Source organism: Styela clava, chromosome 10 (genome assembly GCF_964204865.1).
Source record: "Styela clava chromosome 10, kaStyClav1.hap1.2, whole genome shotgun sequence".
Lineage (NCBI taxonomy): Eukaryota > Metazoa > Chordata > Ascidiacea > Stolidobranchia > Styelidae > Styela > Styela clava.
The window spans coordinates 14,981,310-14,995,266 of NC_135259.1; the positions used below are offsets into that span (position 1 = coordinate 14,981,310).

At 36.4% G+C, this 13,957-nt stretch overlaps 1 protein-coding gene across 1 annotated transcript; it reads right to left on the reverse strand.

Moving 5' to 3' along the window:
• Positions 1–972: 972 nt before the first annotated feature.
• On the reverse strand, positions 973–13,957 carry LOC120338482 (uncharacterized). The gene is made up of 10 exons (XM_078117421.1): positions 12,194–13,957; positions 11,643–11,965; positions 10,552–10,716; positions 8,948–9,112; positions 8,731–8,886; positions 7,489–7,543; positions 4,247–5,023; positions 3,506–3,571; positions 2,356–3,261; positions 973–2,065 (listed from the first exon to the last, which is right to left on the reverse strand). The coding sequence occupies exons 1-10, from the start codon at positions 13,545–13,547 to the stop codon at positions 1,962–1,964; spliced, it is 4,071 nt and encodes a 1,356-aa protein (XP_077973547.1). The 5' UTR covers positions 13,548–13,957; the 3' UTR covers positions 973–1,961.

The following is a 13,957-nucleotide window of genomic DNA, read 5'->3' on the forward strand; positions in this document are numbered from 1 at the left end:
GCATAGTAGTTACATTCAACGCGACTACGTTAATTAATAAATCACTTTTAGTCCTAAAAGTAACTAACTTAGTAACTAGTAACTAAAACCCCGAGGAATGTCATTTATTTGAGTAGAATAAAATATTGGTGAACTCGTAACATCGTTTCTGAATTAAAATATTTGTCCATTGGCAATCAGAAATTAGGGTTGTGGGCTCACTCCAATATTTTCGCGAAATCAGCCTTGAGAAAACAAGGTAATAGCAACTTTTTCGCCCTTCCGTTAGCACCAATGCTACGTCACTGATCGGACTAGCGACGTAGATTAAATTTCCGTATTCATTCAGTCCTTCGTTGTTGGGGTCTTCTGGCCTAGTCGAACACATTAATAAATTTGCAAGCGAGATATACATGCAAATGCATTTGGAAATCAGTAAAATTTCTCACATTTCAACATTCCGAATAAATGCAAGGAAACTCGTGTTAATTTTTCAAATCTTCTGCTGCAAAATCCGAATACCCGGCTGGTATCATTAATTAAATTTACGATTACGAAAGCATTGCCTCCTCAGTGCAAATATGAAAAATTTGCAACTATGAACTGAAATGAGTTTTTCAAACATGAGATGATGGGTAAATATATTCAGAAAAACGACACTAAGAAATTGGAAACTGTATTCATAATTCTATTTTGTTACTTATCGATCTTGATCGGTAAGTATGTTGATAAGTATTTGTTTGTTTGTCTGTCTGTTTGTTAGACACTTTCGTATGTTACGCGATATCTCACGAAAGCAAGGTTGAATCTGCAAATTTTGCATGTGCATTCATTATATCTCGGACCAGAAGCCTATTAATTTTGGATGAATTATGTCGTACAATTAGCGAGTTATCAATTAATTGGTGATGGGACACGCGGTGAGTCAGAGCGAAGGAATCGAAACCGCAGGATCGATATGTCGGCGGTCTCCGAACGCTATCTAGTATATACCGTTGATAAAACTAACTATTTACTTGTTTCAAGATTGTGGTGCATAGCACCTGCTCACAGGTTACTTATCCTCCAATAGTTCGTCTCCAATACATTTGATCACTGATCAGTCACACCTTTAGAGTGTTTCGGAATTTATATTCCAATGAGAGGTCTTCTAATAGGATAGCACGCTGCCTAATGATAGAACAAAGGTACTTAGGTTTCCCAGTTAAAATTTAAGCAACTCAACTTTTTCAAAAATTATCACGCTCTCGCGTTTACAAGCTGGGTATATTTGCCTCAACAATAAATTTATATAAAGCTTTATAATGATAGAAATGTATACCCTTGTCACATAAATGCTTGGATAACCATATGACTTAATTGTTAATTCTTTTATTCCTATTTTATCATTTTGTTGTAGCATGCTAATTAAATCGCTTCTATAAATACAGGTATTACTTGCATGATATATAAATAATATACGTTGCATAATAATGCAATAAAAATTGAACTTGAAGAAAGAAGTTTAAGGTATATAAAGTATGCGTATTAACTAATATTTTGACAAAGATGGGTTTCGTAAGAAAATATCACGAAGACGCTACAAAATATATATATTTACAGTTGAAAATTGAAGTATTGTTAATTACAAGGTGACCCCAAAACAGAACCCAGGTCCAAGATTACGGAAACTTTTGGGTATGATAATATACAAACAAAAGTTGACGTACTAAATAATTTGTTTTTTCTTTTTGTTTCCAGTTTTGTAGTAAGTAATTAAGAAATGTATGGAATCTGTTTTGGACCATCCTCTAGTCTAGTACGACTATTAGAAAAACGATATATGTTTTGAGAATTCAAATACGAGACCATTCAATTGCCTTGTGCAATACTCGATATTTGTCTGTTTTAGAAAGTCTTCCACTGAGGAGAAATCTTTAGAGGTGGCACACTCCATTGATAGCGTAGCTTGTTAGATTAAATACCGACCATCCATGCATTTGCTAGTGGACATTCGCTTGTGGAGAAACAAGCAGAACATTCTGGCTTTCATTCTGATTTATATTCATTGTTCCGTCTCCGATGAGTACATTATTTCCTTGAATCACTGAAACATGAATTTGGGTTTAATATTTGGTCAAGTATGAAATTTGGTACAAATTGTTATATTTTTACATACTCCTGGAGTGAGTTTTCGTAACTCGGTTTTATTATCTGGGACATAATCAATTTTAAGTAATTTTTGTATTTTGTAATTATACCGATACACAAATTGTTCAGAAAAGTACATACAATTAAAAATATATAGCCTTCTAGTTTTTGATATTTCATTGATGAAATGAAGAAGTAAAAATACGCCTTAACGTTTCTAATATGATACAAGCTAACATAAGATACCTGGAGCAGGTGGTGGAGATGTGGGTAAAACTGCTGCTGGCCACCGATTTCTAAACCTGTGTGGCTCCGGGGTCTCTGAGTTAACAGTAATAGAATATTCGACTTCCAAACTCTTGCAAGAATCATCAGGTTTTGGTTGAAGGTTGAAATACTTTTGTTTCCACATGTTTGACATTACTTGATCCGCAAATATTTCGGTGAAAGATTCTTTTCGGCGTTTAGGAGGTTCAATGTCTATTCGAACAGCCTCTTCCGAATCGCCCAATACGAATTCACTGTTGAGCGGCTCTATACAGCTTATTGCAATACGGATTTGACTTCCAGGTAGAGAATGGAAATTTGATACGGGTGTCATAAACTCAATGCAATTATTCCCGCGTGACATATTTTCCCGAACTTCATTTAGAATTGTAGTATCGCGCTTGCATACAATTGAAGTAAAGGTAGCGTCTTTGTTATAATATAGCAAATTGGTCATATGATATTTGATAGGAATTCCAAGTAATTCTCTCAGAAACATGTATGCAGTTTTAACATAATATCCCAGTGAACATAGCGAAAATCCCTTAGTCTCAAATCCCACAGTTCCGGAAGTCCCCAATTTTGCAGTTTTCTCGACTTTCCATGTAGTATCATTATCCTTTTTCTTTAAAACCAATATTTCTGCTTCGCCGTGATAGGTTGTACACCATGTTTCCATTTCTACTCTAACAGGTTTGTTTAATTTTGATCCAGACAAGTCGCAGTTAAGAATCGTCGAGATTAACACAAACTGTGAAGGCCAATGCGAAGGATCGCTATCTACAGATAACTTTATGTTTGTTTTTTGATCCAAGGCACCATCGGGGAAGATAATTCTGTTTCCATTTAGCGATATTATTCCTCCTTCTTTATCAATATGTTTTTCTGTGAATAAAAAACATGTGTTTGGATTATATTATGCATGGAAATTGCGTTATATATTTTGGACGGTGTAGACTCATCAGAAATAAATAAATCTGCATTTCACAACGCATCGACCTAATTAGGCTTTCAACGTTTAGTACAATAACTACTTGTTTAAATGGCAATAATCATAATTTTATATTGCATATACAAGACTGAACCTCATGATGTCTATCAAGATGTTATGCAATATATATCAATAAACCTGTTGATTTAGTGAGGTGGACTTCCTCTTCTGTTTCCATTGATGACTGGCTCGTAGATGAAGATTCTGGAAAATAAGATCTTTTGTAAGTATTTGAGAAATTCATTGTTGGGCATGCGGATTTGAATCGTTGTGCTGAGGTGTTGTGTATAGACTTCGACGTACTTTCTTTGAAAATTAATAAACCAGACTCATCGCTTCCAAATTGTCAGTTAAGTAAGGTGGAAGTGTCTCTTAATAATTTCCTATTTTATCATACTCCCTCCGATCTTTCTGAGGCCCTTTGTTTCACCCCAAATTAGCTGAATTGGAACAAACTCGATAACATGTATTCTTCCGTTTGGTTTTCTGTTTGTTCGGATTTCGCGAGCGAGTGCCACAGTCATCGGCGATGTCTGATGGGTACACGCGTTTCGTGCGTGTGATATTCGACCGCTCATTTCTCTTTATACCGATGGACAAAACAGTAAACGGTAATCAGAAACAAGGCTCACATGCCGGTGAAGATGATCAGTCAAATGCATTACATATTTTTACAAGTTACAAATAGTTATTACTAATAGCAGAATACCTACCACCCCCTAAATACCTAAATTTGACCCCCCCCCCCCTCCTAAAATAAAAATAAAAATTGGGAAACATGGGATACTGAAAATAGCTAATGCCAACGCGAAAAATCATTGCATTGTGCGTGTAATCAGCAGGAAAGTTCGATGAAACTTGTATCTAAAATATACTTACCTTCTCCCGACCACAACAAATCGGTAACCAATGATTCGCCGTCACTGAGAGTTGATGTTATTTTCAGGTACTGTCCAGGATTAGGAAGTGATCGTAATTTGAAGTCAACAGTGCTTCGTCGTATGAGAGCAAAGTTTTCTCCTAGCAAGAAATATTTTTTGGATTCGGGTCCAAATGTCATTACCTCTTGACCAGGAAAATTGCATGCAAATGTAAGGCTAAGTTTGTTCGTTATGGCTATTTTCTTAGTTTCAAAATCGGCGTCGACTTTATTGAAACCTTTTTTCTTCATTTCTGCGTCTACATCTGGTTTTCCTCCAGTATATAGGACAGCTTTGAACCTTCCACTTTGGGCATAGTATACAGAAATATGCGCACTGTAAGTAACTTTGTTCAGTGAATTCTTATCGATGGAAACCCAAAAATACATGTGGTAAGCAGATTCGAATGTTATTTGTCGTCCACAGTCTTTCAAATTTTTTCGTTCCAGAATCTGGCAGGTAGCGTCTTGTCTATTGTCTTTGTACATAACATATGCAATGACATCATCAGATTCAGTTCTGCACCACGTTGGTAGCTTGACCGTCATCGGGACGTTAAAATTTATTGGAGGAGTGCAGGTAATACGGGGTGTGATAGCAAAATACCCTTCCGGCTCGTTCCCTGGGTTATTTGTGGCAAGAACTTGAAAAAACGTCGGGTTTTTGACAGTATTTCTCTGGAATCGAACTCTACATGTTCCAATCTTCATTTGAAAACCTCTTGGGTCGATGTAACCTGGGGGAACAAAGCAGAATGATAGATTACAGCATAATGAATCATATGTACACTTCGTGTCCATGCAGTAAGATGACGTCCAAATAGCATACTTATAAATTACAAAAAATTTTAATATTGTAGAATACAAAAAAGCTATGCGACTTGAATTGAGGTGCGGCCATACATACCACTGAGAAAATAGCCACTTGTCAACCACAACATCACCAAAAACTTTCAGCATAAACACGTCGTGACGCATTTGAAATTTTTAGCAGGAAGATCCCGTTTTTTAAAAGAAAAAAAAATGGCGAATTACAAAATATATGAACTGTCTAAAGATGTTGATATCTTTGGTTTTTGAGACTTTTAAAGCACTTAGTCTGGTAGTTAATGAAATAAGGGTACTCCCGAAGTATGTGAACCAAGTTGGCGAACACCTGTATGTAGTAGTATGTGTACCAGGTTAAGGTTAGGCCGTAATTTTATTCCAATTTTACTTATTTTAGTTCGTTCTATTACGAGTTCGGGGACTAGCCAAGTGACTCCCGTAGTAATTGTACCTGACAATATGGCCTAACCCAGGGCTTCCCAAACTTTTGAGCTCGCGGCCCGTTTTAATATATTAAAATTTTTCGCGGCCCTTGTTTGCGCTAATAATGCTAAACAGCTCGAAATATGCATTTTTGATGTTTTATTGACACAGCTAGTTCTCAACTTTAGAAGGCCTACTCAATTACAAAAACAAGCACATGTTTATTCAGATTAACGTTACTCAATTATTCAGTGTGATGGGTGCGAATACTTTTTGCTGCATAGCAAGTCCAGCCTTGGCTCAATGTTTGTTTATGCAGGCCTAAATGATGAATTACGATGTCTGCCCACCGACGGCATGATCCTTTTCCGGAATTGTTCAATCTTATTGATCAAACTTAGCATAAGACAGCGGTTCGTGTGGCGCCAAATTATCAAGAAAAAAACTCATGGCGCACCTACACGAAAAATATGCTGCCTGATAATAAAACACAATTTTGTCATCGTTAATATGTACTTATCTTATCTCTGCCTGGTTTTTCTTCAAAATGCTAAAAAAATCACTCATGTTCAGCAAATGAATAAACTGCATTCTACGAAATTGCAGCATGTAGGATACCCGACGTAACAGAGCGTACACAACATAGAGCAGTAAAATGAAATTGATTCGTAGACACATCATTTGCAACAATGAGAAACAATAAAACATTTAGAATAAATAAAATATGTAACATATTTCGAGGCGCACTTATCAAATCGGCTTCGGGAACCGCTAGCTTAACGATTATTAAAGCCGGCATTGTTATGCAAGCACACGCAAATCGGGTCTTACGATCAGAATATGCATTGTTATGCAAGCGCGATGATTCTACTGTGTTTCCTCGAAAATAAAACCAAGCCTGAATTTTAGAAATTATTTTAATATAAGCGCTCCCCTTTAAAAAAGACTTAGTCGATAGCGCAAATTTTTTTGACTTAATCCTGTGGAAGTGCGTCGTTTCAATTTTGCTAGGACGTCGCAAAATTTCGTGATTCGTGAACCTTTCAAACAACCCATATATATCTTCTACTTTTAAAGAAAAAAAGGGAAGATTATATCGATCTTACCTGTGATGGTGTTACAATAAAAAAGTTTAACTCTGAAAATTCGGTTTTTTGTATAGATAAAGATTATTTTCCTTGGTTCAAAAAGCGTTGCGGACTCCTATTCCCTTTGCGATTCCGTTTTTATATAAAGCAGACTTTTCTACCAAGGTCCATTAAACATGATTTCACTGACTGTCGATATGTTTTGTTTGTTCCTTTATATGAAACTCATTGCAAAAAAAGTCTTTTATTGAAAGGTATCCATACGTATTTTCACGGGTAGTCGCAACTTGAGCATATTATTGGAGGGCGTCACAATACAATGAATTTCGAGAACCACTGAGTCCTAGTCGATAACGAGAAATTTCTACTCTTTCTACTTTTTAAAAGGTTGATAATCTATATTTAGCACTTATTTTAAATGAAGACGTGCTATTTATAAGTAATGGAGATCGGTATTCATATTTGGCATAATAAAAAATCTCGTTATTCTCTACATCCCCCCAAAATAAGCCCTAGTGTTATTTTCGAAATAAAATTGAAGACACTGTCTTATTTACACAATATGATGTTGTGTTCATTAGGAATCGTGAAATTTTGTTTCACATTATTTTCAATAATTGTATTTCGAATCAAGAGTCTGGAAAAGTACAATAGATATAGTACTCTCTGTAAAACTGGTGCTCTCTTTGCGGCCCCTAATATTCGTTTCGCGGTCCCTTCCAGGGCCGCGGACCCTAGTTTGGGAAGCGCTGGCTAACCCTAACCTGGTACACATACTAGATTCCGATGCACGCCATCTTGGGGCACATACTTCGGGGGTAACGAAAAAAGCTTTTTTCACTCCAACAACAATAACAACAAACCTTCACTTTCCTCTACTCCATCAGCATGAGATCCTTTCATATCAATCTTCAAACCCTGAAAAATTATTGAGTGAAATATGATAGTTAATACAAGCAAGTATATATATATTACGGTGACCGTACATTTGAACCCATGTACATTAGAACCCATGCGTATATCCACGGGTTCAATCTATATGCGGGTGCTAAAACCCATGGGTTAGGGTTAGTATGGGTTTAACTATCCGTGAAACAAAAAAAATTCCATAGGTGCAATAGCATACAGGTGCAATTGTCATGGGTTCAAATGTACGTGGGTTCAAATGTAATGGAACCATATATTACATATAGATTATTGCAATTTTAGTATTGAATTCAATCTTCAACAAAACAACACTTAGTAAGGTCTTGTGTATTGAAGTGTGTCTTTTTTTTAAATAAAAGCATCCAATAAATATATACACATAATAGTAATTGAGCGGTGAAGATATATATATATATATATATAGAATAAGATGTTTAGGCCATTATGGGATAGAGCAGGTGTGGGTAAGATTTTTGGACTAGACATGTAAGTGTGACGTAAAAAGTTACATTTTATGAACAATATTTAGTGCTACAAAAACAAATGCGGAAAACAATAATCCTAGTGTCAAATCTAAATTCAATCTCAACAAATTCTTTGAGCAATTTTTCAGCTAAAACATCAAAATTTAGCTTCAGGATCAGGCGGACCCGATTGAATTGCTCAACGGGTCGGATTTGGCCATGTCAGGGATAGAGGTTAAAATACTTGGCATGTAATTCAGAGTCATAACTATTTTTAAGTTTTTATCGCGTGCATGGTTGATTTTTATAAACCACGCGTATTCAACCACGCTCCAAACAAGCAACATCGATATCTGATGATACACAAGTTTTCGACAAGCCCAGCTTTTAATCAATAAAAATTCTTCGTTTGTGTCTGGTTTATCAGGCTAGAATTAGATACTAAATCGCCTGAACTGCAGTTGATTACATTTATGTGGGAAATTGTCACGTGCGAGCTGGGATGGTGTCTGAAGTCCTCACTGTCAAAAGTTGTTCGATTGACCTCTCATTGCATATGGGTTACGGCTTTTCCTTCTATTGAAGTCCACACATCTAGTACAATGAATCAGTAGCGGGCTGATAATCGTACGAGGAACCGTACTTCACCGCCTGATTGAGACGTTCTACTGAGACTACCTGTGAAAAATATGTGAAAAAATATCATACGTTTACCTCTTGTTTCTTTGTCTCTAGCATTAAGAAATCATCGTTCGAAATTTTCCATCCGAACAACGATAACGTATCTGTTACTCGAGGGAGAAGATCCACCAATGCCTGTACATCTTCCTTTGAAACGGTTCTTTTCTCATTAAGACGAAGTGTGTTAAACTGTGGAGAAAAACGAAAGTTAGCATTGGGCTTGTCAATATGAAATATTAAAGTTTATCACCTTTGTATTTGGTGGCATATTTGACAATTCCTGTAACTGCGCTGTTGTTAATCGACAATTTTGCATGTCGAGTTTTTCAAGTCCACACTGAGCTGCCATCTTGTTTATCGTTTTCATACCTCGAATTCCCATGTTTGTGTTTCCATGAAGAACAAGTAGGGAAATCTAAAAAAGGAATTGGGTAAAAAGTGCACGTGAGTACATGGTCGACTAAGCCATTTTTACTTCATTACAAAAACAATACGAGGTGCCAACGGGAATTTGAAAGACACTTATTCTAATTGATCTTCTCGGTATATTCTTACTTAGGCGTGGTCGCATCATATATGATACGTCGCCGCCAAATGTTTATTTTTTCATTAGCTCGAGTTCACCTTTGAGACAAAACTAAAATTCAAATTGGTCCCATTGTGTAAATCTTGAAATACCGATGTTGCGTCTACTGCTCATTGTATCCCCAACGATCGGATATCGATTAAAGAAACGCTATTGTACAACGAACAGCTGCAAATACAATATTCGCCAATAGCAACCAGGAGATCGCGTTTGTTGCTAAGGAACATATCGCATTCGTAATTATGTTTATTGAGATATGGGGTAATCAGAAAACGCTGGATATCAAACGTAGACAGTAATTAGGCACGACAAAGTGTCATTTCAACTCTAACAAAAAAGCATGTCATTGGACGCCACTATTATGCCCGCCCTGAGTAATTCGAGATAAAGCAATTGAATAATGTAATCTTGTGAAATCACCGACTCAAATACAGCGATAAACAATAAAGCAAAATCCTAGAAAGTTTTTGTTCTTCGCCCTTGCGGTGTGTCAGAGACGCTAAACAACAATGGTACGGCAATTGTGTTATTTATCATAGTTTTAAGGCAACAAGCCAACAACACCCGAATATGATATAGCGCTGATCAACATAATGGACCTACGGACAACTTAATTTTACATTCCATCGATGGCGCTGATAGTTGCACCAACAGACTAAAATTCATTTTGCAATTAATTATTGTACCCCACAAAATATTATCTCATCATACTAGATTTTTAACTGAAATTGATCCATTTTCATTTCATAAAAACAGCTTCACCACGATGGATGTCAAAAGTAAATGTAAAAAATTTGTCTTCCCTGAGCACAAGAATACCAGACCGAATAAACCAACCAACAAGAATAAAATACCTGATTGATACGAATATAATGTATTTAAATTAGTAATTTCGAACCTTTTTGGTGGGGCGGAACCCCAATAAAACATTTCAGAGGCTCAAGGACCCCCTCGAGTTACAATATAGTTTAATTGTCTGAATTGTATAAATACGGTATGGATAATTTATATTAAATTATCTTCAAAGTGTCGCAAGTTTAACAATAGTGTCAAATCTAACAAATATAAATATATTAATATAATATCTTGAAATAGAATGAAAACTAGGTGAATCCCCTCAACTGCACTTGTGGGAGCCCGGGGTGCCGCAGAACCAGGGTTGAAAAACCACTGGTAAAATCGCGTTTCAAGCTAATCCATCTTCCCACACTCACTAGTAAATACAAAAGGGCCATTTTCCGCTTTCAACACACACCCGCTTCACTTACTTTGTTATTTTCCATTGTGTCGAGCAATGCATCCAACTGATCCGGCTTCATATCTGATCTATAGAGATGAAGTTTATCGATGACACAATTTTTGCACCATCTTCCCATCGTTGAATATCCCTCTACGCCAAGATCTGTGTTGAGGCCAATCCATAACTCATAATTCTATGACAAAGTGTAAAAAAACATTTCAACATTTAAGTCTATAGGACAACAACGAGAAACAATATTGAAAACGTAACAATCTATGTTTCTGATATAATGGTGACCGAACAACGCTCTATTTAGCAAGGAAAAACCTGTATATATATATATATATATAGCCGTAAGCGCGTTAGGGGTCACTTGGAATTCTCCTTTCCGTTCTCTTTTAACTTTTATTTGAGACTAGAGACTTCGCTTTGAGTGAACGGCCGAAATTACGAGAACAATCTTTTCAATTGTAGCAAGGCTAAAGTTCATCGCACGTACACATAAACTTGAATAAACCCAACCGAGGCTATGAAAATTTGGGCGCTGCAGAAGTATGTGCACCAAGATGGCGCACAACCTGATAACCCTAACCTGGTACACATACTATGTTCAGGTTGTGCGCCATCTTGGTGCACATACTTCAGGAGCACCGAAATTTGATCCGTAAATTGGCCACTGTGAGTATTCAAAATGCAAGACATAAATCGCCCGTTTTATGGAAATTTGCTCAAGCTGATGTGACGCGCATTCACTCAGAAAATGAAGTGGTGCGTCTCTGATCAAAGTTACGTGCAACCACTATGATCTACTAGGGCGACATTTCCCCAGCGGTGTTTAGTTGTCGCTTTGCTTTGTATATTTGCTGTAGTATTACCAATATTTTTTATTTTTACTATAATATTCAAAATATTATATTATAAACTATTCAAATAGAACATAATCGGGAGTGCGACACTGGCTAAGAATCCGTTAAAAATTGAATAACTGAAGTATTTTTTATGCATAATGAGGGTCGAATTAAGAGTTCCGAAATAGGCGAAAGGGGCAATTTCGTGAAAAAGATTGGGAACCAATCGTATAAGAAATTATAGTGTAAAATTGCGCGTTAGTAAATTTACCTTCAATCTTGATTTTTCCAACACAGATGCAAGAATATTGATTGATTCATCGTTAATGCCACACTTTTGTATATCCAGATCATCAAAAACATTGCAGCGTGAAATAACAGAACCCAAAGCATGACAATCGCCAGGAGACAACGGAGAATTCTCCAAGTTTATTTGGTATAAATTCTCCTTGATGACGGCATCTATACCTTCTCTGCATTCGTGCAACGATAAAATAATTTCGAGTAAGTCTGCTCCTTCCAAGTTGGGTCGCCGAAGCTCTTTTGTGAAAAAATCCCGAAGAATCTCTCTTTTTTCTTCGACATTTGTCATTTCTGTTATTAGTAGGATAAAAATAAATATAATTTTCTCGTTAGAACTATCACGCAATATTTATAAATTCTTTAAATCGACGTTTAGATTGCCAAATTTAAAAAAATGTCTTTATAAGAAAAATGTCCAGCGTTAAAAATTAAATGGTAAATGTTGTGTACTTGTGTCACTTATATATTCGCATGAAACACGAAATTAACTTGAAGAAAACACAAAGTATAATGCTGTACCATGAATTAACATCGGCTCCGCCTGTTGAAAAAGATCATCGTCCATCAGCACGCCACACAGGGATTTTCTTACGACTAGGAATCTTGGCTTGCCAAGATTTTCCGCAACAAATTTAGTGAAGTTGACAAGATTCATTTCGCAAATAAATAATGCAGAAAGCATTTCTTGGAGACTTTGATGACTAAAAAAAAGTAAATCATTTCCTTGGAGTATGCTTCCTCTTCCGCCTCTTGGAGTTATGATGGAAATACTGACTGCGTCACTACGATCCAAACCAACTCGTTGAAAATCTCTTTCCGCAAAATGGACTTTGCCCTCTGTACAGCCGTTATGAGCCAGAACTTTTAACTTATTAAAGATTTCCAAAATCTCCTCAGAACTCTTTTCCTTTGCTACATGGCCAGATCTCATAATGCTCTGTAATACAGCTACTGTAATACCAGATATTGTGGACGGCTTAGCGCTACCATCTTGCAATGCAACTAGAGTGTAGACTAGTAACACAGGGGTGCTACAATATGCAAGTTGATCCGGACACTCACTTTTCAAATATTGCATTGTTTCATTTCCTTCCTTTTCTCCCAAGTAACCAACGATTATTTCTTTGATAGAATCCTTTGTAAGACCTGTGAGCGCAATCACTTTTTGTGGTCGAACTTCTCCTTTGTAATTACGGATCGAATGTTCACGACTAGACGTGATGATGCGAGTACCAGGAAAGAGATTGCCAGCGAAAAAATTCCAAAGAATTGCTTCCGGATTAGCTTTCACATCGAGGTCATTTATGTACTCATAAACTCCATCAAGGTCATATTGAAGGGAATCCAATGAATCCAGCACAAATACAAAACCATCTGGGTTTGATTTTATATCTTCGATAATTTGCGTGACTTCTTCATCAGATAAATCTTTCAAAGTACTTCCAAATAATAGTTCACGTGCGGTTATTAGTCTGTTTGGTAGATAATGTGCACATTGTATGTAGTGAATGGCATTAACATTTTTCATATATCGTCCATCAAGGGCTCCTCTTGATATAGCTTTGAGCAAAGTAGTTTTACCATATCCGGCGCCTCCCACAAATGTGATATGTCCTTTCTCAAATAGTTCTAACAAATCCCTCAAGTCTACCAAAGATCCGACACTAACACCACCATCATCGTCATCTCTTTCTGTCACTGCTTCAGGTGTATAATCGTACTGTGGAGCGATATGTTTTCCGTAAAAGTCGATTTTCTTCAATTGTGGATTGACATCAACATCGAGTTGCTTTTCAAACGTGTCACGTGCTTCATCGTAAAATACCGTATGTTTCTTTGTAATGTCGTTCAGCTTTTCTATTGGTTTTAGCATGTTAAATGTTTATGCGTTCATCAATCGTAAAAATCTCGTAACTAAAAACTCTGAGACTAAAAATTTTTACCATTTGAAAATATATAACACTGAAATATTCGAGATATTTTAATGTGTATATATGTATGGGAAGTACAATTTCATACATCCATTTTATGTACAGCAGCGATCTAACTTGCGCTCGCCTATAATCGTCGTGAATAATACGCCAGTAAAATTGTTTGTCGCAAAAATTGAAGTACTTCATTTCATTAAGTTATTCAACATTGCCTCAACATTGAGTTGCTTTTCAAACGTGCCACGTGCTTCATCGTAAAATTATGTATGTTTCTTTGTAATGTCGTTCAGCTTTTCGATAGCTTTTGGCATGTTGTGCGTTCATCAATCGTAAAATAAAAAAATCTCGTAAA

Coding starts and splice junctions, on each gene's coding strand:
- LOC120338482 (XM_078117421.1), bottom strand. CDS start 13,547: ATGCTAAAACCAATAGAAAAGCTGAACGACATTACAAAGAAACATACG. Junction 9,113..10,551: donor ACACAATGGAAAATAACAAA/GTAAGTGAAGCG, acceptor TTCCTTTTTTAG/ATTTCCCTACTTGTTCTTCA. Junction 7,544..8,730: donor TAGAGACAAAGAAACAAGAG/GTAAACGTATGA, acceptor ATAATTTTTCAG/GGTTTGAAGATTGATATGAA.